The 26254-nt window shown below is 40.1% G+C and overlaps 1 protein-coding gene across 3 annotated transcripts in view; it reads right to left on the bottom strand.

The window, feature by feature from the left end:
- NFKB2 (nuclear factor kappa B subunit 2) overlaps window positions 1–25870 on the bottom strand; it is a 47489-nt gene extending 21619 nt beyond the window's left edge. The window contains exons 1-14 of one of the 3 annotated variants that reach the window (XM_063307602.1): window positions 25667–25870; window positions 24904–24967; window positions 20955–21033; window positions 20714–20754; window positions 20502–20600; window positions 18054–18205; window positions 15366–15472; window positions 14088–14249; window positions 12289–12393; window positions 10115–10200; window positions 7349–7487; window positions 7138–7257; window positions 1889–2074; window positions 280–421 (exon numbers count right to left, since the gene is read on the bottom strand). In XM_063307602.1, coding sequence (XP_063163672.1) covers window positions 280–421; window positions 1889–2074; window positions 7138–7257; window positions 7349–7487; window positions 10115–10200; window positions 12289–12393; window positions 14088–14249; window positions 15366–15472; window positions 18054–18205; window positions 20502–20600; window positions 20714–20754; window positions 20955–21033; window positions 24904–24927 — 1442 coding nt within the window. In that variant the 5' untranslated portion in view covers window positions 24928–24967; window positions 25667–25870. Of the gene's footprint in view, window positions 1–279; window positions 422–1888; window positions 2075–7137; window positions 7258–7348; window positions 7488–10114; window positions 10201–12288; window positions 12394–14087; window positions 14250–15365; window positions 15473–18053; window positions 18206–20501; window positions 20601–20713; window positions 20755–20954; window positions 21034–24903; window positions 25275–25666 lie in introns of those variants that run through there. The other 2 variants (XM_063307603.1, XM_063307601.1) reach the window with 2 other exon arrangements.
- Window positions 25871–26254: the final 384 nt, after the last annotated feature.

Raw genomic sequence — 26254 nt, forward strand, 5'->3', positions numbered from 1 at the left:
ACTTACGCATAATATCACATATTTCAGAAGAAAGAAAAAATATCTTGCTAGGTGAGGTTGTAGAATTCCTTTCTCACAGGGCTTGTTGAAACCAGGGACTACAGAATTCTTTTCCACGTAGGGCTTTGTAGCTAAGTCATAGCCTTGTCTTCAGCACACAGCTGACAGAAATTATCCCAATAATGAGGAAAAGACTAGAACAGTGCCACAAAATTTTAAGACTAATTCTTTCCAAATGATCTCAGACCAGGAGCCCTTATCTTTCCAAAGTGTACTTACGTATCTCCATTCTCATCCTGAGAAGCAGCTAGGTGTCTTTGGACAGCCAACAACATACGTGGGTCAGCAGTGACTGCATAGTCCAGAAGAGCCTGGGCACTGCGCCGAGCTAGCATTAGCATCCATGAACTGCATTCCTGAGCTAGGTAAGATGGGGAAAGGCAAAATATCAACACAAGCAGTGCAAGTACAAAATTGTTCTGCTGACAATTCATCTCCATTCATCACTCAGTTCTTCAGTACAACTCCACCTTCCTATGCCTTCTTCTTAAAAAGTGAAGGATGTTCAATTTAGTGTAGTAGAACAAATGTTTTGTATGCTGATAGCTCGTAATGTGAAAGATCTCAGATAGTCCTGCCATTCAAAGAATATAATGTTGGGTGAAATTGCCTTGATCTAAGGCCACTTCCAAATGCCTGATCCTAGCTAATAAGCTTGTTGTGGCAGCAGCATGGCCTTGCCAGAAGACTCAAGCAGTTCATTTATCTGCAGTTGGGCTGCTGTTGCCAACACAGCAGCAAGTGCTGTTCCACTAGTTTCCATTCACTTACAGTTGGTGCAGAAGAGAAAGTTAGAAAGCTAGGAAAAAATTTAACACTTCGGAAGGCATGAAAAGGAATGACTATATATCTCTGTATTTTTACATCTCTATATACCCATTTATTGACTGGAAAATAAAAGTGAGAATTCCAGGGAGTTCCTGTATACCTTCATGAAGTACCAGTCTCTGAGAGAAAAACAAACAACATGTGGTACCCAAAAAAAGTCTGGTTGTTTTTGCAGAAATAAAAAACATATTTCTGAATGTAAGTCACAAATATTTTGAATCAGATAAGAGAAAAACAAAGCTTCCAAGTAGACCACTCCCAGTCTATGGGCAGATCCTTTAGTACTTGAACATCCCTTTTTTTAAAATGAGTTATCAATAAACAGTAACTGAGTTCACAGATATTGTGCTAAACTAGTTTGTTTTACCATGGTTTATACTATTAATCTCAGTAAGCTGAGTTAATGAAACATGCTAAGCCAGAAGCCCTGGTTTAAAAATTCATAATAACTGAGTTCACATATGTTAAGCCAAAATCATTTGATAACTTAAAATCAAATATAAACCAAGACAGTATTATTCAAAAAGATAAGGACAGTCTTTTGAAAGTGGGTAACACCTTCAACAGCACTTTCTAACTATTGCACTTATTTCTCACCATGATTATCAACTGTCAATATAGATCAAGTGCATTTAAACTGATCTGTGAACTTCATCTATTTCAGTAACTCAGAATACAAAAACTAGATCTTGCAACTTTGGGCTAGTTTTGAGATTCTGAAGGCTTTGTTTATTTGTACATCATTCTGAAATCCTGTGGTATTTTGCTGCTTATATGAAAGTTTAACTAAAAATCCACAGGTTATTAAAGAAATAAATTTGTAATCTTACTTAATTCCTGTAACTAAGTAGAGTTATGGATATGACTGTGGATTAGAGAAAGAGCCATTTAATACCATATAGTAAATTATGTATACATGGAAGTCTCAACAATGTAAACTGATTTTAGGATGCTTGTCAAGCTCAGGAAAATTAGTATCTGCTCATCTCCCCAGCCATACCATGCTGCAACAGTTCAATATAATCACTGCCATCTTCTGAGGGATGATGTTCAGTATCTTCCAATCTAGCAGTTCTGGGCATCTGGATACCTCTTCCACCTTGGTAGCTGCCCATAGGATGGGATCCAGATAGATAAATGCTGTTGTTATATGGACTGTATCCTGAAGAATGCCACGGACTCCCAGCTAGAAGAGGACAAAAACATGTCATGCAATTTTAGACAATACACGTCTAAAAAGAGACATTTTAGCCATTCATAACCACATGGGTTGTTACTATAAGTACTATGTCCAAAAAGCCAACTCTTTTTTGCAAGATTTGTATAGTTGCAAAATGATCACATTCTTTGTAAGGGCATTGTGGCCACAATGTATGACAATTCGTAAGGGAACTGTAATCACCACTCAGCCTAAGATATTCAGCTGTCATATTCTATTTACTTTAGGCTGATCTATAAGAACTGGCTACTTTCTTGGCAACTGGAGTTCTTTGAGTGGTTATCTGAGAATCCACAGATATGGTTATACCCTTGAAAGCTCTCAGGAATTTCTAGAGGTTGCAGATGTCTTGGCAGTAGCCTTGCCCCCCTTGCATACTAGGTGTAGCTCCTTTGAATTTCTATCAGTTCTTATGACTGCCATAGTGAATCCAAAAAATAAATTGAGGTCACTTAATACCAAGCAGAGAATTAAAAATATATGTAAGTAACCAGATTTTCTTAATCATTCACGCACATTGATTCACAGACATGAATAATTAGCTTATTACCTGAAGAAGGGATCGGTGTTCCTAAGATGACTAAGAAAGGACTGTGCTTCCAAGGACAAAGCACAGCACATTATTGGATTAAAATAGAGAGCTGGGCTCAAGTATCTTCCTGGCATAATTCTAAGACAGGGACCACTTGAAGAAGAGTTCCAAATATTGCCATAGCTGTTGTGGAATTATCCTAATCCCTAAGGAGCACTGCTGCTTGGCCAGCTCATTATAAAGTTTAATGGTTGCTATTCTCCATTTGGAAAATTGTTAGGAGAGCTCTAACCCCCTAGATGAGCCTTAAAAAGCAAAAAATAAATACAGTTTCTTTGAAATACAAGTAGAAAGTACTCTCCGATACTGAAAAGAATAGAGAGACCACTCCATCAGTGTTAAAGAACTGGGGCAAGTAACTTCTGCCCCAAACAGAATGAGAAGACAGACTGTGAAAGAAAGGAAGTATCTGGATAAATGGCTACTTTACCCCTCTGAAGAATGAGAAAAGGTAGATCCCTATCCAAATATGTAACTCTCCAAATATGTAACTCTCCTGTTTAGTAGCTGTCAGCAAGTAACAGCTACTAAACATGCATGGAAAATGAATGAGAATAGCAGACATCAAGTAAAAAGCTTCAACAAATACCGTGGAGAAAACCAGGCAATGATTCCAGCAGAGGCAGATATGAACAACTAAAAGCAGGCCAGGCCCTTAATAAAATGTGTTACCAGCAGATTAGGAAAAAGGTAGATACTCTCCACTGGGGGGTAAAAAGAAATTGCTGTGAGGTTCATATTTATGAAGAACACATAAAGACACTTTTCTAATGTAAAATAAACACAAAAACCTGATGAACCTGACACTGAAGGGTGATTGTGGTATTCTTATTTTGCAATAGCTAGAAATGGATTTCCATTTAGTTGCATAAAAGGTCCTTGAGGAGAGCTACCAATATAATATACTGTACTAACAAAACAATATAGTCCAAATCTCTAGCAGCTTCAGAGCTACCTGGAACCTTAAGATTCCTATGAGACTCTGCATTTGAAGTGAAAACATTCAACACTCTTTCATAGACGGGGTCCGCAACATGCCTTCTCTGCCTGACCAAGTGGGATGGGTCAATATAATGGGGATGAGACAGAACCTCAAGTAACCTGGCCCTATGCCATGTAGGGCTTTAAAGGTGATAACCAACACCTTGAATTGGACCTGGAAGCAAACTGGCACCCAATGCAGCTCCCGCAGCAAAGGTGTTACATGTGCCATCCTTGGGGCACCCAAAATTGCTCACGGGGCTGCATTCTGAACCAGCTGTAGCTTCCAGATACTCTTCAAGGGTAGCCCATGTAGAGCGCATTGCAGTAGTCCATATGGGAGATGACTAGGGCATGAGTGACTAACCAGAGATTTGTGAGATTTATATTCTGGAGCACAACAAAGTGTACATACCTCTCCTTCCTCCTAGGTTGGGAGAGAACAACTAGCCCAGTGATAGTCCATGGACAAGAATGGAGTAGAACTTGAGTTTCCCCAGTCCTACTCCAATACTTTACTCAATATGCCATACTGGTTTTCAATATGGAAAAAGAATGCCCCTGAAAAATATAACTTGCAACTGAGACCTGTCCAACTTTCTGCTCCATTTATCCAATGTGGCATAGTGGTTAAAATGTTGGTGTATGACTGTGGAGTCCCAAGTTCTACTCTTACTCACTGAAACTCACTGGCTGATTAAGCCAGTCACTCTAGCGACAACAGGTATGGCAAACCTGATGAAGCAAAGGACATACAACTAGAGAGGCCAGAACCTTTTATCTGACTTCTTTTTGCTCTGATTATGAGAGTTTTCAAAAAACTTTTTCAAATGACTTTCTTGGTGCCTGTGGCAATGCGATGGAGCTTTCAGAATTCCCACTGAGAGACTGGATTCTTGAATGGCAATTTCTGAAACAGGTAGGAACTCTGTGTTGGAATTATCAGGGGTCAACTTAGCATTGTCTCATAAGCATAAGGGGGTCTCTCTAGTAAACACATCCGGCGAAGGTCTGCTGGGGGCGGCAGCAGGGAGTGGCATAGGCGGCAGAGTGCAGGGCAGCTGAAAGGGCAGAAATGGGGGAGACAGGCAGGTGAGGGGAGCTGAAGTTCGCGCAGGGCAGGTGATCAAAAATGCACCAGTCACCAAGCACCCAAACTTTGATCACGCACCCGGGGGGCGCTGCAACGGCCGGAACTTCAAGGACCGGTCGTAACTACCATTCATTCAGCAACATCGTAACTTTGAACAGTGGTTGAACGAATGGACATAACTCAAGGACTACCTGTAGATGAAAAAAGCAAATTAGAATGATCAATGATGGAAATAAATGGGCTATCACCGCAGTGACTGAAAATAAACTGAAGGGAACCACAACTAATTACACACGGAAGAGTGGTGCTCCCACCAAGAAATCTGCAAATTTTGTAAGATTCTGAATGGGCTTTGGCTCAGGCATGTAATCCATTTTTATTTCAGGAAAGCATCTGGCAAAGTATTTTGTGACACTATCATTAGCAGGCCAGTTACAGCTGAGCTGACGGTATAATGATTAAATGGATAGATATAGATATAGATGTACAGCACATTTATGCAGCATTCAAAAGAGACAATAAAAAAGCTAAGAAGGAAACAAAAAGACCAGTACACATCCGCTCCAGCAACCAACAGCAGACAAATAATCAAGCAAAAAACAGTACCAAGGAGAAAACCATACCCCCACCAACACGGGCAGGGCAAGCTACTGTATATAAACAGGGAGAACACCCCCTACTCACTAGCACTGATGATGTAACCAAGCAAATAGCCAAGCTCAGAGAGCATCAAAGACTCCACAGATATAAATAGATATAAATCATACTCAACAAGCACTCATAAACATTTCTTCAGTATACCAAGAATGAAGTACTAATTGTGATGCAGCAAGATATACTCTTCAATATTTTTATTTAATGAGTTAGCTGAAGTGGAGGAAATGCAATTGGTACAAGATTTAAAATAGGAAAGGGTAGCTAATCTTGGATATCTGGAGAAGCACCAGACAACATGAGGAAGTGGAAAAATTGTCCCAATCTTCAAAAAGGGGTAAAAGGTAAAAAGCTGGGTACTATATATCCATTATTCTGATATTACCTGAGAATATTCTAGAGCAAATCATTGATATGTAAGCACTCTGAAAGCAATTTAGTAATTACCAAAAATGGGTATAGCTTTCTGAAGAAGTTACCAGAGTAACCTTATTTCATTTTTTCATCAGATAATTGTCCTAACAGACTGAAAATTGTTTAAATATAAGACATAATATTCACTCTGAGCGGTAGAAGTGGCATAGAAATGCAAGTTATTTTATAAATAAATAAAGAACTTGATTTCAGCAAAATATTTGACATCCCATGTCATGTTCACCATTTCAATGTTCTGTTAACATCGTAACGTTTCACATGTCAAACCTTTAATCCGTGTATTACATGCTTGAACGTTTCCTGGTATTTTCCATTATTACTGTGTTCTTTATTTTCCTACTTTGGAATGTATGTTTGGGTTTGCAACTCTGTTCAAGGTTACTTTCCCAGGCAGATGTAACGGTTGCTAGCACCTGGGAGGGGGTGGTTGCTAACGAGCGCTCAGGGCGGGACTGGGTGGGAAGCAAGGCTTTTAAGTTTGTATTTGGCGCGCTTTTGCTCATTCTCAGCTTTCTCTGTATTTGCATACTATTAAAGGAATTTAATAAATCAGTTATCTTTAAGCCCTGGCTTGCGAGACTGAGTATTTGGGATTAGGCAACCATTACATCCCATGACATTCTTATTGGCAAACTATTTAAAAGGGAGTGGATGACATGAGAAGCTCTCAAAAATCATACGTTCTCAACCCAGTAACCAAAATCAGACAGCTGGTATTTGTATTCTGTATTTTTAAAGAAAACTATTCAGCATTGTAATAGAAGCAACTATTAACATTAAAAAGTAGAGCTATACAAATAATTTCAAATTCATTGAATGGGGCATTTCAAGTTTGCTCCAACCTCACAAGATTAGAACATACCAGAAAAGCAGAGTAGCGTGAGAATACTTTTGTGAAGGTTCAAGGTTTAAAAGAGTGTTTCAAGTGCAAAATGGTTTGAACATCACTTGAAGTGTTTTGCACACCTACAATAAAAAAACTTTGATTGAGAGCCAGTTTGGTATAGTGGTTAAGACATCAAGCTAAAAACCGGGAGACTGTGAGTTCTAGTCCCACCTTAAGGCACAAAGGCAGCTGGGTGACCTTGGGCCAGTCACTCTCAGCCCCAGGAAGGAGGCAGTGGCAAACCACTTCTGAAAAAAACTTGCCAAGAAAACTGCAGGGACTTGTCCAGGCAGTCTCCAAGAATCGGACACAAATGAATGGATTAAAAAGAAACAAAACTAAAAACTAGAATTAAAACCCACAAAGCCCTATCAAGTATTAGCATTTACCTCCACCAGAACCAAATCCACCAGCTCCACCACCAGCGCCTCCCATAGGCGCACCGCCACCAAAGTGCTGGGGGAACTGAGGTAAGGTCTTCTTACGCTTCCTTTCCACTTCTTCCTTATCTGCAGTCAAGGATATAGAAGAATAATCAGTGATGTGCCCTGCCATGCTGTTAAACTTCAGAAGTAGCACATCACCTGGAGTGCCTTGTACCTTCTACCACTGGGTAGTATGTAAACTGCTTGGAGTCACTCACGTCACCCCCTCGCTTCCGCTTCAACTGAAGGAACACAGTGACTGGGCGATCTATCTTTGTCTTGTGATAAGGTGGAGTACGGAAGACAATGGCATACTGCAAGGACACAAGACATGGGTGGAGTATAAGCAGATGAGGCACATACCTTGAAGCCATATAATCTCTTCAACTGTTCACCCTTTTCCCTATATGCAGTAATAAGGACAGAAAGATGTCAGTTTACAAGTAGTCCTTGCTTAACAACCCTAACTGGGACTAGCAACTCTGCCACTAAATGAAGCAGTCACTAAGTGGGAAATCATGTGACCACGACTGTGCTTTCCAGCTGGAAAGAGACAAAACTATCAGTTTCACACCTTCAGCTTTTGTTTGCCACCTAACCACTCCCTCATCCTTTGGAATGCTCCAGTGCCTGCTTACTGTCTTGTACACATTGAAAGCAATGCGACTGCACCGCAGCCTGGGGCAGGGAGCTGCAGGTGTGCTATGCAAATAGCTTACTCTCTCCCCTACACTCTAATCTCTCCATTCTGCAAGGGTGGGGGGGAACAAAAACAAGTGATTTCTGTAGGCAATCTCTCCTTTGCCTGACCCTTTCCTGCTGCCAGCACAATCACATTGTTTTCAATACGTAGAAGAGCAAACAACTTACTCTCTTGAAATCTCTTCCTCTCCAAACTCTCTGCTCTGCGGGGGGGAGGGGTCAGGCAAATGAAAGATTGCCTAAAGAAATCGCTTGCTTTTTTTGTCCCCACACACCCACCCACCCCGTAGATCAGAGAGTTTGGAGAGGAAGAGATTTCAAGATACTGTAAGCTGTTTGCATAGCACACCCACAGCTCCCAGCCCCGGGTTGCTGGTACAATCACATTGCTTTCAATGTGTACAAGAGCAAACAGCTTACTCTCTTGCCATCCTTTCCCAATCTCCCTGTTCTGCGGGGGGGAGGGGCACCAGTCAGGCATAGGACAACACGTACTGACTGTAATAGTGATCTGAGTGTGACTGAGGGACACTGAGAAGGTCTTAAATAGTCATAAATGGGCTATAAAGTTATTTTTTCAGCACTGTCGTAACTTTGAGCGGTCGAATGAATGGTCGGTAAGCAAGGACTACCTGTATTCATTTTTTTACCTACACACTTGATCTACAAAGATCAAATATTTTATTAGAATACTGCAGCTGACTAGTAGGGCAGTTATTTTAAACAATCTAATACTTAAAATACTAAATCAACCTACTTCCAAGTTCCTTACGACAGTGGATTCTATTTGCTCATATACTATTTATAAATTGCATTTTGTTTTTCTCAATAATCTACTATTTTTCTGAGTTTAGTATTTTAGTAATTTTAATGTGTTCAGTAATTTTGTAATCCACCCAGAAAATTCTGAATATTGGATTAGACTGTAATAAAATGTCTTTGACCTACTGCAATACAGGTATTCCTTGATTAACAACCACAACTGGGACCAGAATCTCAGTCATTGAGCGAAGTGGTTGTTAAGCGAGATGGCCACATGACAGCTTTGCTCAACAACTGCAATCCCAGCACTCCTGGTTGCGGTCATTAAGTGATCTCCTGGGTCTTTAAGCGGACAGAGCAAAAGGGCTGCCTGCTGAAGGATTTTGTCATGCGCTGCCTACCGCCGAGTAAAACACAGACACTGATTCAGAGAAGAGCAGGTTCAGGTTTATTCAAACGTAGAGCTAGTCGCGAAAAAAGCTGAGAGTGAAGGGAGCGCGCCGGTGCGGGGTTTAAATACCCCGCGCCGGTCAGCGCCCCCTCACCTTGGGTTGCGTCATCCCCCCTTTGTCCTGCATACTTTTGTGCTGGTAGGTGAAGGGTTGCGGGGCCCCAGCTGGTGCCCCGGGATTGCCCATAATCGGTTTCCTCCTTCAGCCGGTGATTGCTGTCAGCTGGGCGATCTCCGTTGCGCTTTTGCTAACAGCTTGGGTGTGCCTCGTGATCCGCCTAGTCTTTGTCTTTCCTTCTTCCTCTTTTGTGTCCTGATGGCTGAATCATCCGGCCAGGGTCTGTGTCTGTTGTTGTGCGTGCTATGCTTATCTTGAGTCCCTTCCTCTGCTTCCTCGTTATTGTCATGTGTGCCGTTGTGCTGATGTCTTCAGCTCAACGGCACTCATGACAGATTTCCGCTCTGTGCAGAGTTGAAATCCTCCCAGCAGGCAGCTGTTTCACTCTCAAACGTTCCTGCAGCCCCACAAAGGATTTCAGCTCCCCTCCGTGCACGGAGGGGAAATCCTTTGTGGGACTGCAGGAACAGAGTTCAAATCCTAAGATTTCAGTTTTGTTCCTGCAGCCCCACAAAGGATTTCAGTTCTCCGTCCCCTCCGCTCGCAACCTTCCTTGCCAGCTTCCCACTGACTTTCTGGGGAAGCCAGCAGAGAAGATTGCAAATGGTGATCACATGATCACAGGGCATTTAGCAATTGATTGTAAATGCAAGCCAGTTGCCAAGCGCCCAAAATGTGGTCATGTGACCACAAGGGGCAGCGCGACATTTTATGACGGCTGGACGTGCTTTATGGGCCGTAAAGCTCCTTTTTCAAGGCTGTCATAACTTTGAATGGTCATTAAGCAACCTGTCATTAAGCAAGGACTACCTGTACAAAAAGTTACTCTATAGACTTAAAACTATAGATCTTTGATAAGTCTTTAGTCTACCACTTAAATTGGCTCTCATGACTGAATCAATCAATACCTGTTTGTGCACATCTGTGGGGGAGAAATCTCCAAAGGCCTGCCAACCATTCTCATCATCTTCATAAAAACGGACCTCAATATCATCTAGCAGAGGAAGCAAAAAAATGGTAACATCAGACTATTAATATTTGTTGCAGTCCCACTTTGTCCCATTAACTACCTTCTGGATCAAGAAAGATTTTTTCTCTTTGTTTAATATGACCACACTGCTAAATTTATCATACATTTAAATTTACCATAAATTTACACACTGCTAAATTTATCATACATCCACAAACAATCCAGGCTCTCCTGTAACAAATGGACATTAGGAAATATTGGGTGAGATGCTATCAGGTAGTTGATGACTTCCAGTAGTATTTCTCCATATCATGCAAGTTAAGAGAAATGTAGTGGTGGACTGGATGAGGGCAAAAAAATAAGCCAAATCTGATAAGCCAAAAGCAATGCAGTTATGCCAGTAGCTTGTACAGGAATTAAGGATATTAACTGTCTGGATGAGGTTGTACCTCCTCCTCTGATGGAGCAAACGTACAGTTTGAGGAACTTCTTGAATTATTCTTTTCCATACTGATGCAAGCGTCCTGCATTGCAAAGGCTGTTTTTTCCCTGCACCAACTCATTTGGAAACAATGGTTGTCTCTAGCAAAAAACAGTTTGCCAAAATAATGCTTGACCTGGTAATATCCAGACTGGATTACCACAACACATTGTACATTTGAGATTGCCCAGAAACAATTTATGTTGAGTCCCTTGGTAAGATTGCCAAATTGGGGGGGGGGGGGGAATAAAAAAAATATTACATTAGGTTCTAAAGGAACAGCACTGGCAGCAAATCTACTACTGAGTAACTTCAATGTTTTGTGTTAATCTATAAAACCCTACAGATTAAAACCACAGATTAAAATCTGACAAGGATATCCACTCAGCAGTACCAAATTGATCAAGAATATTTATGTAGCAATCTGAAGGAGAATATGAATGGCAGAGGTGCTCCAACAACAGAATTTCTTTCCTTATCACTAGCTGCTGGCACCAGGCCTTGTGTTTTGTTTTGTTTTGTTGCCACCTAAACACTTATTTGCTTGCACATGCTTTTCATTAAATCTGTACTACCATATCTCTTCCTGGTCTTGTTGCCTAGGCTTAATACTTTATTATCTTGTAGTTTTTATAACTATAATTGGTTTTATATAATATATATATAATATTATACACACACACATATATATAATATAATTATTTAATTATATATTGTATATATGAGAGCCAGTTTGGTGTAGTGGTTAAGGCATCATGCTAGAAACCAGGAGACCATGAATGGTCTCCTGGTCTTGCTATGGCACAAAGCCAGTTGGGTGACCTTGGGCCAGTCACTTTCTCTCAGCCCTAGGAAGGAGGCAATGGCAAACCACTTCTGAAAAACCTTGCCAAGAAAAATGCAGGAACTTGTCCAGGCAGTCTCCAAGAATTGGACACAACCGAACTGACAAATAAATAAATAAATTTAACAGAGTTGTTTTATTCTATCATAGTTGTAGACTTTAACCTTTTATCATTTATTTTATTATATTATACCCTCCATTTGTGATTATGCTTATTAATAAAAAGTAGACAATTGGTTCATGTTAATTACTATTCCAGACCAAATCTGCTATGAAACCTAAGTCAAAAACATGCAGTCTTAAAATTTGGAAAGGTGGGGTGCAATCCCAAATTGTACTAAAAGTTATTTTATTGGAGGCTGGCATATTTTGGAAATGGGTTTCTTTCTCAAGGACAAGGACAGTAAAATGCGTATTTCTAAAAAATAACATTATTTTATCTGTTTGTTTACATTAATTATTGGAGGCATGAAAGTTGCTGAAATAAGCATGTAAGTGAATATTAACAAGGATCATTAATATTCTTAAAACATGACACATGTGGTTCCTTCATACAGAAAATGAAATGAAAGATTCCCACAAAGATAAAATGAGGCACAGAATTTATTGTACCTACTAAAATATCTGTACTTTTTCTTCAGATGCCTACAGAACATTTAGTGGCAGGGTAACAGGTATTAAAACTATAACAGAATTAACCTGCATCATATGCAAAACCTCATCTCAAAGCATACAGAACTGAAAGAAGACTGCCAAAAAAATAAGCAGGATTAGATATGGTGTTTACCTTTCTGGACTTTATCACACAGCAGATATACTTCATCTCCACCTCGCACTGAGCCTGCAGTCTTATCCATCCGAGATATCTTTAAGTTGGAAGCTCCAGGAGACTCTAGGAAAAAAATCAGAGATGTGAAAAATTGTTTCTGGAACAACTGTACAAATATGAAAACACACTAGGTGAGGGAGTCATCATAAAGGCTCAGATTTGTAAGTTTTGGGTAAAACTTTGACTAGTAAACATGAAGGTCACAGAAGAGGAACTTCTTATTTAAGGCCTGGAAGAAAAAGATTTATGGTCACAAGCCACCATTTGTGACATCATTTATTCTCCAGCTTACAAATTCTCCCCAAAAGAGATGGAACAACTTAAGACTCTTTTATCTCTGAGGTTACACTAATTCCAGGCTGGACTTCTCAGACTGCATATCTGCAGATGTGGCCACTCAGACAGACAGAAGCAAGATGACCTGCCTTGCAAATATACCACATTCAACAAAAAGGGAAGCCACACAGTTTCAATTACTTCTAGCAAAATTGGTAGAAACACTGCAATACGGGATGCTTCACTGGGAAAAAAGAGGCAAGCTACAAGGCATCCTCTTTTTTCTTGATGAAGACATCCTATTTCTTCTCATTCCCTGCAACATGCCAATTGACAGCCTGGGATCATGGGACAGCAGCAAAGCTAAAAGCACAGGTAATAACCTTTTTAGCACTTTAAAAATTATTGTCATTACAGGTAGTCCTCATTCACCGACCACTTGTTCAGCGACTGTTCGAAGCTATGACAGCACTAAACAAGGAGAGTTACAACTAGTCCTCATATTTGCGGCCGTCACAGCATCCCCATGGTGATGTGATTGTGATTCAGGTGCCTGGCAATCAGCTTGCACTTATATCGCAACATCCCGCGATCACGTGATTGTCATTTGTGACCTTCACTGCTGGCTTTCAACAAGCAGAGTCAACAGGGAAGCTGACAGGAAGTCACAAATGGCAATCATGTGCTGTCGCGCCTAATGACTGCACAGGATTTGCCTAACAACAGAAACTGGGACTCCTGGAACTGCAATCATTAAGTCAGCATGGTCATGTGACATTGTGCTTTACAACAGCATCACTTAGCAACCAAGTTCCCAGTTCCAATTACTGTTGTTAAGCAGGGACTACCTGTACTGCCATCTCCGAGCTTTAGGATTCATATCAGTGATATTACTGGACAAGGCTGAAAATTCTGGCTCTGTTTTTAGGAACTGGGGGTTATAAAAATAGCTTCTGGAAGGTATAACATGTATATTATATCTTAAATTACCAAAAAATATAAAACAATAAACTATTTTGCTGCCAAATTTTGGAAATATGAAATGGGAGCCTCTAGAGGTGACAAAAGTGGGCCTGCATTTAACCAATAAACTCCCCATGCCAGGGTGGTGGTGGAGAAAATATACAGTATTTCTGATATTCAGGGGACCAACAATGGGTCAGAGCCATATGAGAAGACAGGCAAACTCCTCTCACAAATATGTGTTAATACTAGGCCTTTTATCTTCACAGCAGATAGAAAAATCATCACAACCTGGGTATATGCCAAGATCTAGCTTTTTCTCAACATTTTACAGCGGCATTATCGCAAGGCTGTACAATACATGTATCCTTGAAAGTACTCACAAATGTACATGTACAATCCTGTCAAATTATGACTGCCAAGTGTCAATTCTAGGCCTTCTTGCAAACCAGGTATACTTTATAGTAAACACTCCTAAATCATATCAAACATGGCTATGGATCAAAAGTTAGACTCACTGCTATCATGAATGGGGTCAGAAATAACTGGCTTTAATGCTAAAGTGAAGTTTCCACTACTATCGCGAAGATAGGCATTGAAGCGCAAACGAACAATGCTGAGATCCATTGTCTTCTTCAACTCTTTTGCCTCTTGTTCAATCAACTCTTGTTCAGATTCTGCTAAAATAGATGCTAAGTTATACATTTGACAAACAGCCCAGCATCACACATCAAAGCAAAACCTCCTCTAAACTAAACTCACACACAGAATGTTCATTTGAATATTTAAAAAATTAACCTAAAGGAAATATTTACATTCTCCCAACTCTCCCATCTCTGATGAGCATTTTCAACAATTTGCAATCTCTGATATTCATACTTCTTCCACATGTAATATAGAACTGATAGTGAACTATTTCAGTCTGAATTAATATAACCTATTACAATTTTCAGTAGGTTCCAGCTCCTGATAAAGCCTCAAAATTAGTTTTTTGAGTGTTCAAAGCATTTACCATAACTTTTTTCAACCCTCCTGCAAAATAAGGTTGCTGTAAGATCCCCAAATGAAGAGGAGCTAAGGGCAAGGAGAAATGCTTTGCTCTGAAATATAGTTTAGTTTGCTATTCCTGTTTACGGGATAAACTTGTGAAAGAAAAGAAAAATGCACTTTACAAAAGCTCAATGATATCACTCTTTAATATCAGCTTGGGCACTAGAAATAGTTGCTGGGGCTGAGCTCTAATATGACATTTTCATTTTATCTCAAATCCTGTCCTGTGCTTTCCTTTCATTGTTTTTCCTTGGCTAATTTCAATCTTCCATTTTTCCTTTCCTGTACTGGGTCTATCAGGTATCCCAGGCTTCAAACCTGGATGGAAGTAGAACTTCCTGAGTTAGATAACCTTCTCTCAAATGTATATATTAATCATCCTGGTAAAGCAACTGATATCAAACATCTCTGCCCAAGGAACACCCAGTTTCACTTTGAACAAGTATAGGCATTTCCTCCATAAAATCATAATGATCAGATCACACTACAGAACAGTGTGTGTGAGAGAGAACTCGTGAAGAACACCTGACAGGTAAAATGTTTTATGATGAGTCTTTTTGTTCCATGCAAGGTCCAATAGGGGACTGGTAAGTAATAAATGCTTATATAGTTTACCCATTTCTGCCTACAGTACAAGCACCCATTCTATGTATCCAGGGTCTGAGGATAAAAGTGAGAGAAGACCATGACCGTATCTAGAACCCGTCTTTTAAATTCCCCATGCTTTTCTTTCTATTCAAAGTCACCTGTTAGAGGCTGCACTCTGTTTCTCATCTTCTGCTTCTGCAGTTTGTCCTTGATTACCTCTAGCATGTTTTTCTTAGTCACATGGAGCACACCTAGGTTATTAAATCTGATAAAAGACAAATTACCATCTACTACAATAACAATCACAACATCTGCGTGGGCAGAGACCTGCTCAAAATCCAGACACTAGTACTGAGATGAGCATGTTAAAAAGCAAGGCAAATCACCAAAGATGAGAGACCAAGACAGACGTTTAAAAACTAGACTTTTTACTATCATTATTGATGGAAACATGTATGTCATCCAGTAGTCAACCAAAGGTACTGGGGAGCTAAAAAGCACCAACAGGAGAACAGTAAAGCCCAATACTTCATGAATCTGCCCCATCCCTTTAAAACCATGTGGGTGATTCAATAATTTAACTGTGGACTGTGCAAATGATGGGTTTACTTTTATTGATCCTAAATCTCCCCTTATTGAATTTCAGTGAATGATCAGGGCTTTGAAAATTGGGACAGGGATGATAATGTTCCACACTAGGAATGATTTTATATATTTTTGTCATGTTTCTATTCTAAGTTATAAGGTTCAAAGCGCAGTAGTTTTGTTCAAAGAGGAGCTACTGTATCCTCCTAATCCTTTTGATTGCCCTTTTCTGCATCTTTTTCAATTCTATTTTTTTTTTAGTTATAGTGACCAAACTTTATACTGGTAGCTTTATTTGCTTCTTAATAATTTAATAGCAGCTGCAAACCAGCTGACATCTTCATTACCCTGATCCTTGTGCTAATTAGTCACTGTCAGTTCATACTGATTAATGTATATATGAAATTTTAATGTCATGCACCTACACTTCTCTTGCCCCCCCACAAGTAAACATGCCAAATTATCCAATTTGCATAGTATCTATTACAAAATGTGAATTTTCTGATATTTGCTTAAGTTATTTGAATTTTGACAGTATATCAAGATTTGCAGGAACCAATGTGTTGTTAAAAGCCACTTGTAGATGGCCAAAAGGACCAGAAACTGTAGCAAAAATCTCCACTAGACCATCAAAACTGCAATACAGTTATGCAAAACTGCATAAATGCTCCTTCTCTTCAGATACAGAAAAAACATGCATGAAGGGTCTTTCTAAAGATGGGATTTGTATTGATCACCTTCTGTTTAAAGAACAAATGCCCTTCCAATAGCCTTTTAGTCACCATAAAAAACTCTCTGGGAATATATACTATGCAATGACAATCCCAGCAGTCCCGGTTACCATCATAACCTCAAGACATATGGGTTGTTAAGCAGGAAGTGGCGGGAGTCCCAGGTAAGGACTGTGGGGAAACAATGGAACAGATTTTAAATACTGACTTTCCTTTTCTGCCATCTGTTTTTCTGTGAAGTATTGCTAAGCTTTATATTTCTACAGTTACCTTTGTTTATGTTAGCAGCTGCACTCAATTTTTTCATTAGAGGATAGCAGACCAAGCTCTGGGGGTATGCATCAATATCAAAAATAACCTCATATTTAAAAAATAAATCTGATACTAACTTTACCTTGGAAACTATTTACAGATAATAATTCTGGACATAAAATTCTGTGACATCTGAAATTCAGGTTTCTCTTAAAGTAAGATTTTAAAACACCAAGTTCTGTCTGGCTAGTCATAAAATTAATGGCAGTTTCAGATTAGCTAGAAATTCTTGTGAATTCTTATTATTTGATTGACAATTGTTATTACTGTGGCTGTTTTTGTTAATAATAATTTGAGATGTATTTAATTATATTTATTGTTTTTATTATTAATCTCTAATTCAGTATTGTTCAATATTTTCAAACTGTCAAATTGATATATGGTTATTTAATAGTTTTAATGTTAGAAATGGAATAAATATGCTTTTCTATTTTCTTAACATTCTGTAAATTCCTAGCTAGTTTTTACAGTTTGTAAATCCCTCTCTTTTTCCTGTTTTTTTTCTTGGTTCTGTTCTTAAGTACAGTATCTAAAAATAAATAAAATAAAATATTTTTTAAAAAACAAGTATTTTCTGCTCAGAAAGTATCACTTTTACATTCCAGAATACTACAGTTAGTCCTCATTTAGTGAACACAATTGGGACCAGCAATTCAGTCATTAAGCAAAGCGGTTGCTAAGTGAAACCACAATTGTGCTTATGATCTTACTTCAGCTTTCCTTTGCTTTACAGACCTGCAATGGTCATAAACGTGAGGAGTGGTTGTAAAGTTATTTTCATCACCATTGTAACTGCCAATGGTCACTAAACAAGACAGTCGCTAAACAAGGACTACCTGTATACTGTCATATCTAGCCTACTACCTGCTCAATCTGGATAGTGTAAGTGAGACTTACAAGAGAGAACACCCAACTATTAAAGCTTGCCCTCTGAAAACATGTGTTTCAATATACAGAACAAACTTGCACACCGTATGGTTTCTCTGCAGCCACCACGACTTCTCGGACAAGGAAAACACAAGGTGGTGCCTGGAATTATTCATTTGTGCTGAATTTTCCCTGCCAGGATAAATGGCAGGAAGCTCAAGGTTTCATTAGATAAGAAGGTATTGCAATCCATTTGCTCAATCTAACTAAGAGAAAGAAACATACTATAATGAAATAGGTCCTGCCTTTTGAACCCCACCATCATTCCTCCACCACGTAAGCCATACATACTGTGCAGTCATATCCTTTGGGCCCACCATCACAATGCAGTTGCCAGCTTCATTACACTGCTTTCCCACAAGACTGTGCGCATGGACTTGTGGAGGATCAGTGTGAGTCACCAAGTCCACCTCTATCCTAGCCAGTCCAATGTAATTAGAGATCTGCCAATAAAATTACAACTTTCTATGAAACATCATGGCCATGGAGTTTTCAAAAGAAATATTCCCATATGTAATTTATACTGAGTTAATTTTTATTCATTATACAGGCATACCTTGTTTTACTGTGCTTAGCTTTATTGCACTTCACAGATATTACGTTTTTTTACAAGTTGAAGGTCTGTGGCAACCCTGCATCGAGCAAGTCTGTCGGTGCCATTTTTCCAACAGCAAAAGGCTCAGATGATGATTAGCATTTTTAGCAATAAAGTATTTTTTAATTAAGATATGTACATTTTTTTAGACATAACGCTATTGCACACTTCATAGAGTACAGTATAGCGTGAACATAACTTTTATATGTACTGGGAAACCAAAAAATACATGTAACTCGCTTGATTGTGACATTCACTTTATTGTGGTGGTCTGGAACCGAACCCACAATACCTCCAAGGTATGCCTGCATTTCTTCTGGCACTGCTTAAGGAGCCCGGAAGCTTTCACTTCTGGTTCTCATTAAATGTAACTTGCCAAGTTTCATTAACTCAAATAGATTCCTATAGTCTTAAAAATGGCTAGAAACAAAAGCCAGTTTTGGAACATTGTTTATAAAGCTAATCTATAGACATGAATAGCAATTAAGATCATATGATACCACTGATCACATTTGTATATATCAAACAGCCATGAATCTTGGCTTATTAAGCCATAATATGAACAAGTAGCATACTCATGCTTCTGCCTCTGCGCAAAGAGGTAAACAAGATAAAAATAGCACAATGAGACCACCAATTCCCAAACTCTGATTTAGTGTGCCTCAAAACATGCAAAGCTAGTTTTAAGCACAGCTATTTTGATGGATAAATATTGGCTTGTTTGTTTGCAATAATGGTTTATTTGGCTTGTTTATCTGCTCACACTGAGTGAAAATAAAATGGGTTATGCATAGAAGCATGTGGCTTGTTCACTCTGGTTAAGTCCATACACTGCACTAAACCAAAATGCAATTTTCTTGGTTTTAGTTTAATCTAACATACCATTGTGTTTTAGCCAGAATTTTAAGCTTTTTTTATACAGTTCCTGTTTCACTCCACACAGCTAGTTTTGAGGCATTTTCTGACCTAAACAACCCAGATTGGAATACCATTTTTTAATTGATCATAATTTTATTTTTAAAATTATTATACCTTAAAATAATTATTTAGAACCCACACCAAAAGGTCCAAGATTAATTAATTCAACATTTTAAAATTTTCTCAGAATTCTGAATGCAAGGTGCAGGTTCCAAACAGGATTTCTAAATGCCTTCTATAAGGAAGCATAAAATATACCATGATATTAGGCTTTCAAGTCACACCAAGATGTGAAAGTATGCACTCAAGATGCATATTAGAGCTGTTCAGTTAGCCTCTTTTGCTCAAATTGCTACTACTTTACTACTCTACTAGAAATTACTACCACTCTAGTAGAGTGGAGACTCTTTTCCATAAATCTTACTTTATAATTAACCTTCTTTCACCAACTTTTACTCTTCCTTTTTATTCTTGGGCTCCCTCTGTCCATAGTATTAAGCCCAGCCTAGTGGAGAATTAACTGTTGCGAAATCAAAATTTTCTATTCCTCCAGAGCAGGGTTTCTCAACCAGGGTCCTGTGGACCCCTAGGGTTCCACAAGAGGTTACTAGGGGTTCCTTGGGAGATCATGATTTAAAAAATTATTTCAAATTCGGGCAACTTCACATTAAAGAGGTATGTTTCATTCTATTTTTAGTTTAAGAACATTGTTAATGCATATTTATAGGCCTACACATGAAACAAATCTAATAATTATGTAACTTCTGGCCTATATTGAGCCTGAATGTGCAGGGGCTCCCTGAGGCCTGAAAAATATTTCAAGGGTTCCTCCAGGGTCAAAAGGTTGAGAAAGGCTGCTCCAGAGCAAATGTTCAGTTGCTCTGGTATCAAAAGTCTGTTGCCTGGCAGAATAGAAATATTTAAGCCCCTCCACTCATTCTACCGAAGACAAGGGACTAACATTGCAAGAGCAGATACATGTCTGTAACAACAAGGCATAACGTTATAAAAACTTGGTGTTGGAAATAGGCAACAAAAATAATTACTTTACTGACCCTCTGTGCTACCTCTTTAATTAATCAGAAAGCCCAAACAATATGTGGACTAAATAATATGACTAGTAAAAAAAACTATTTTAAGATCTTTAAAGACAGAAAAGACAATGCAGATTACAGACTCATTTTTTAAGATTTCTTCATACGAAGTGATAAAGAAATGATGCTCACCTTGACAGTGGGATAAGTCTTGTGCCCCTTCTCACTAGATGCTCCAGGCAGCCCACCATGTGAGGGCCCTTCACAGCCATAACGGAACCGGAAACCTCGCTGCCAAAAATGATAATTAAAGCCATGCCATCAGAGTAAACCAAACTACTAAGAAAAAGTTGGCTGGTAACAGGATAGAGTTGGGAAATCCAGTATCCTTAGAAAATTCTTACCTGTTTTGGTTGTTCAATTATAGTGAGAAATGGGCCTTCAACTGGTAAAAACAAATGAACAAACAAGAAGATAGATATTCAGAGTATCCCAATATTAAATACACATACAAGCACATGTAATACAGTTTAAGTGGAACATTATTAGCAAAACACAGGAAAACAACAGAAAAATGGCTCCTTCCCTCAGTTGTCTATAGTTCCACATCCCTCAAGAGACATAACTTACCTAGAAGTTCCTTACCTGTCTCCATAAGCAGCTCTTTCTGCTCCATCAAATGAGCACCAAACTGAAAATCGTCATAGTCTATCCCATCTAAGCACTGCATGCAAACAAGGTCAAGAAGAAAGGAAGCCTTAAGTCCCAGATGACTGAAAGCATTAAACAGCATTATAAAGATTCTACATAGGGTAGACAGTCAGTAGGAATGACAAACACGTTAAGTCTCTACTACTACTAACAACTAAATGAAAACATTGAGAACAAGCAACTTATCTAGGGAAGTGTTTCCTGAGCAACTGACAGCAAAGAACACTTCTATCCAACCCCCTATACTGGTGAAGGAAGCCTACAATTCACATAAACCAGGCATGTCCAACCTGCGGCTCATGGGCCGCATGTGGCCCCGAACAGCTAGTAATGTGGCCCCCCAAAATCATAAACTTTTAACGTTAGTTTGCAATTTTTTTCATGACTCAATCGCACAGTGCTCGAGCGCAGACTGCATAGGTGGAAACAACAGAACGCTGTGTAGGGGAGGGGGATGTCATGAGTACTAATGGTGAGCAGGAGCGGGCCCCTATCCAGGGGGGAAAACGCATGCGTAGTACTGAGGAGTTAAGCAGCCATTCAAAGAGACACAGATCAGACCCGCCTTGACTTTGGGGTTTATCTGTCTGGGTTTTTCCCACTCTTCTTCAGTTTGTTAGGATTTTCTGTCTAATGTAGCAGTAATAAAACACTAGAGACCTATTCCTTGTCTCAGCGTGGTTCCTGACTGTTAGGACAGGGGCAGTGCAGTGTTAACACGGCCACTGCCCACTACACATGTCAGCTTGTGGTGACTTCTAATATTTCAACCACCTACACATGTTCTGTGTTCTGTGACAACAGGCGTTTATTATTATTAAGTTGACATGTAAGTTTTCTTACTTGATTATTAAACTTTGCTTTGTTTATTTGCCTACCTAACAATTTACTATGGGCTTATGGTGTTATTTCTTAAAAAAATATATTTATTCCTAAATAAATTTATTCCACAGGGCTTCAATATCGTTTCAACAGAAAACAGAACCCAAAAAAGAAAAGAAAATAAGAAAAATCACAGATGAAGGAACAGTATTCAACAAAAAATGGACAGATGAGTACTTTTTTGTCAAGACAAATACTAAGGCACTATGCTTAATTTGTAGGGAAAATGTGTCAGTTTTCAAAGACTACAATTTGAAAAGGCAAATACGGAAAGACATGCTGCCAAATTCGAAGCGTATCAAGGAATTTGTCGTAAAGACAAATTAGCGGAAGTGAAAAAAAGTCTGTTGTCTCAACAATTTTTTTTTTAAAAAGTCACAACTCAAAAGGACTCCATTATAAAAGCAAATCTGACTGCAAAAAAATCAAAACCATTTACCGATGGTGAGTTTATTAAGCAATATATGGAAAGCATGGCAGATATAATTTGTCCTGATAAAAAATGCGATTTTTCTAAAATCAGTTTGTCTCACCAGACTATAGCCTGGCGAATTGAAGAAATAGGAAAATCTACTGAAAGTGGTTTGAAGAGTAAAGCTGCTAATTTCAAATTTTATGCTTTGGCGATGGATGAAAGTACTGATGCTACAGATACGGTTCAACCTGCCATTTTTATTAGAGGTATTGATAACGAATATGTCACTGAAGAAATGGCTTCTTTGGTGCCATTAAAAGACACAACTAAATCTCTTGATTTGTACAAAGCAGTAAAAATGACATTAAAGCAATTTTCTTTAACCATTGTCAACATGTCTGGTATATCTACTGATGGCACCCCGGTGATGATTGGTAAAAGTGAGGGACTTACAAAATTGATAGAAGACGATGCAAGTGCCGCCAGCAACTCACGTTTGATGAAGTATCACTGCATTCTACATCAAGAAAATTTATGCGTGAAAGCTTTAAAAATGGATAATGTCATGCAAATTGTCATCAAAGCAGTGAACTTCATAAGGGCCAAGGGACTGAATCATCACCAATTCCAGGAGTTCCTTAAAAGTATGGATGCTGATTATGGGGACATCATTTACTTTTCCGAAGTACAGTGGCTAAGTCAGGGTAAAATGCTGAAAAGATTTTATGATTTGCAAAAGGAAATCAAGTCATTTATGGAATCAAAAAGAAAATTTGTGCCAGAACTTGAAGATGAAAAATGGCTCACAGATTTAGCATTTTTGGTGGATTTGACCGCTCATTTAAATGAGTTAAACATGCGTCTTCAAGGTGAAAACCAACTTATCACTGCAATGTTACAAACCATAACAGTGTTTGAAATGAAACTTAAAGCTCAAGTTATAGAAAATAATTTTATACATTTTAGTACTTTGGCTAAACACAGTCCTGTGAACAGCGAGAAATATGCAGCCTTGCTTTTTTTGTTTGATACAGGAATTTGAGAATAGGTTTCAAGATTTCAGGAAAAATCATCAATATTTTGGTATATTTTCGACTCCATTTTCAGTCAACATAACTATATTACCTCCAAATTTTCAAATGGAACGCATAGAGTTGCAATCAGACATTCAAGTCAAAGAAAAATTTGATCATGTCTCTCTACTGGACTTTTATAAGACCTATCTTCCCAGAGAAAAATATCCCTCACTTCACAATCACACCTTATTCATGACATCGCTTTTTGGCAGCATGTACATTTGTGAGCAACTATTTTCAAGGATGAAGCATACAAAGAGTAAAATTAGAATTAAAATTTCTGACGTGCACCTTGAGAACTCATTGAGAATTGCAACCACTTTCATCGAACCAGACATTGATGCATTAGTTTCAGAAAAACAAGGTCAAATATCTCACTAGTTTTATGTTGCCCTCTTTTTTTAAAATGTTATAATAAAAATATAAAAAATAAATGAAGTTTTATTACTTATACACATTAGGTAAAGGTAAAGGTTTCCCTTGACGTAAAGTCCAGTCGAATCCGACTCTAGGGGGCGGTGCTCATCTCCGTTTCTAAGCCTTGGAGCCGGCGTTGTCATAGACACTTCCGGGTCATGTGGCCAGCATGACGACTCGGAACGCCGTTACCTTCCCGCCGAAACGGTACCTATTGATCTACTCACATTTGCATGTTTTCGAACTGCTAGGTGAGCAGGAGCTGGGATTAACAACGGGAGCTCACCCCGCCACGCGGTTTCGAACCGCCGACCTTCCGATCGACAGCTCAGCGGTTTAACCTGCAGCACCACCGCATCCCCACATACACATTAACTATATCATATATTTTATGTGTGGACCAAGACAGTTCCTCTTCACTCAATGTGGCCCAGGGAAGCCAAAAGCTTGGACACCCATGACATAAACAGACGCACTTTAAATACTCTACACCCACCTATACTCTGTGGAGTTGGGCAACCCCAAAATCCAATAAATATCTAAATAAGAATGTTAGATAAGCTTCTCAGGGCATATTTCTCATCTGGAAGGAGGCAAACAAGAGAATGACATCTCCACTGAGTACAATAAGTTGTCTAGGAAAAAGAAACAGGTATTTGCTCCTACACAAGACTAACTGATCCATCATTGCTTAAGCCTCACCTCATTTCTCATATAAAATGAGGCATTTTTTTTATGTTGTTAGGTTGTACTACTTAAAGAACACAAGCCCCAGCTGCTACTTTTTTCTTTTCTTTTTTTTTGTGGCACCTAGTCACCTAGCAGTTTACTCTGGAAGGATTGCTGTGGAATGCGTTATTTGCTTGTCTTGGGCCCAGCGAATAACAAATGCAGAGGACATCTTTAGGTTTTTGTTTTAAGCCTTCCAAAGTACATTATCCAAAGAGACTGCAGTTTTGCAAACTTGGGACTAGAAGGTAAGGAGGGCTTGAACCTTGCCCAGGAGGAGGCCCGGGTTTCACCCGAATCCCAGTTCCAATTAAACGGGGGGAGGGGGGAATCTTCCAGGCAACGAAGGACTGTTAAGACTCACCGCGGGGTAGCCTTCGCCATCCATGAAGGATCCACCTTATAATTACGGAACTGGCAATCCGGCCCTGCGGAACAAACAGACGAGACGGAGGAACTTAAAGAAGAAAAAAAGAAAGAAAAACCAATCACTCCCTCTGCTGCCGCCGCCAACAGAAGCGCAGGCGGAAACTGGGCGGGCAAGGTAAGAGGGCTGGAAAGTCCCTAGAACCCCGGCAAAGCCCGAGGGAGGGGGGAGGGAAGCGGGGAGAGAAGGAAAGAAGGCAGGCTCTGCTCGGCTCCTTCGCGGCTTCTCGGCCACGGCAGCGCAACTTGTTCCGCCTTCCCACCAGCCTCTTCACCTCCAGACCCCTCGTGGGGCGGGCAGAGAAAAGCGCTGCTCGAGGGGCGCTGTCGAGAGAGTCTTCCTGGAAGCGAGGGGGGACCCGGAGGCCGCCTCGTTTTCTCCGGCAAGCGGTGTCACGTTTGCCCCGCCCTCTGATCCCGGCGTGGGCGGAAACCCACCGTGCCCTGCCATGAGAGGACTGCGACCGGCGTCAGATCCGCACGTGCTTGGTTACGATCGTTCGGGAATTTCAGAGGGGCCGCTGAGTGGAAGGGACGGCAAGCGGGGAGGAGGCGGGGGAGGAGGACATCCGCTTCCCCCAGGGAAATGGAAGCACGGGGAGGGCGTCTTTTCGGAAAAACCCGAAGAAGGCAGCAAAAGTATCGGGTCGGGATGAAAGGGCTGGACAGAATAAGGTCCGACCGCCGCCGCTGCCACTCACCAATGATTGACTCCCAAACAGCCTGCCACGCCGAAGCCGAACTTCTCCGGCCTCGCTAAGCTCCGCCCGTCCCTTCTGAAGGGGTTTCCCGCTGTCAGCTGATCTCTGGAGGGCCGGACTCCGGCGGGAGGCGAGGGCGGGCGACGCGAGTCGTGCCCCTTGCCAAGACCGCCGTGGATCTCTGAGGAGGACTTGAGCGGCGACCGACCGAGGCAGTTGGCCCGGAAGAGCCCTTTGCGAGCCTTGCCTCCGCCGCTGGGGATTCGCCTCCTAAAGTGGGGCTGAATCCGGGAAAAGCTGGAGGAAGTTGCAGAGACGCTGTGCTTGCCCACCTTCTGTGTCCAGGGAAGAGACCCCTCCGTCGTCTTTTTTACCTCTGTTCCAAGACCAGAACAAGGGCAGTTGAAAAGAAGAATGACTGGCAGGGAAATGAAGCTGGGAGGGAGAAATGAATTCTGGTCCGAGTGACAAAATAACATGTTCGGAGTTGCCTACATCCACACATGCTATTCCTGCACTTTGAAAAAAAAAACAGTTCTGGAATCTGCACAATGCCGCAGAGGTTCACTTGAAGCACAGTGCTGTTAC

Source organism: Candoia aspera, chromosome 6, assembly GCF_035149785.1.
Source record: "Candoia aspera isolate rCanAsp1 chromosome 6, rCanAsp1.hap2, whole genome shotgun sequence".
Lineage (NCBI taxonomy): Eukaryota > Metazoa > Chordata > Lepidosauria > Squamata > Boidae > Candoia > Candoia aspera.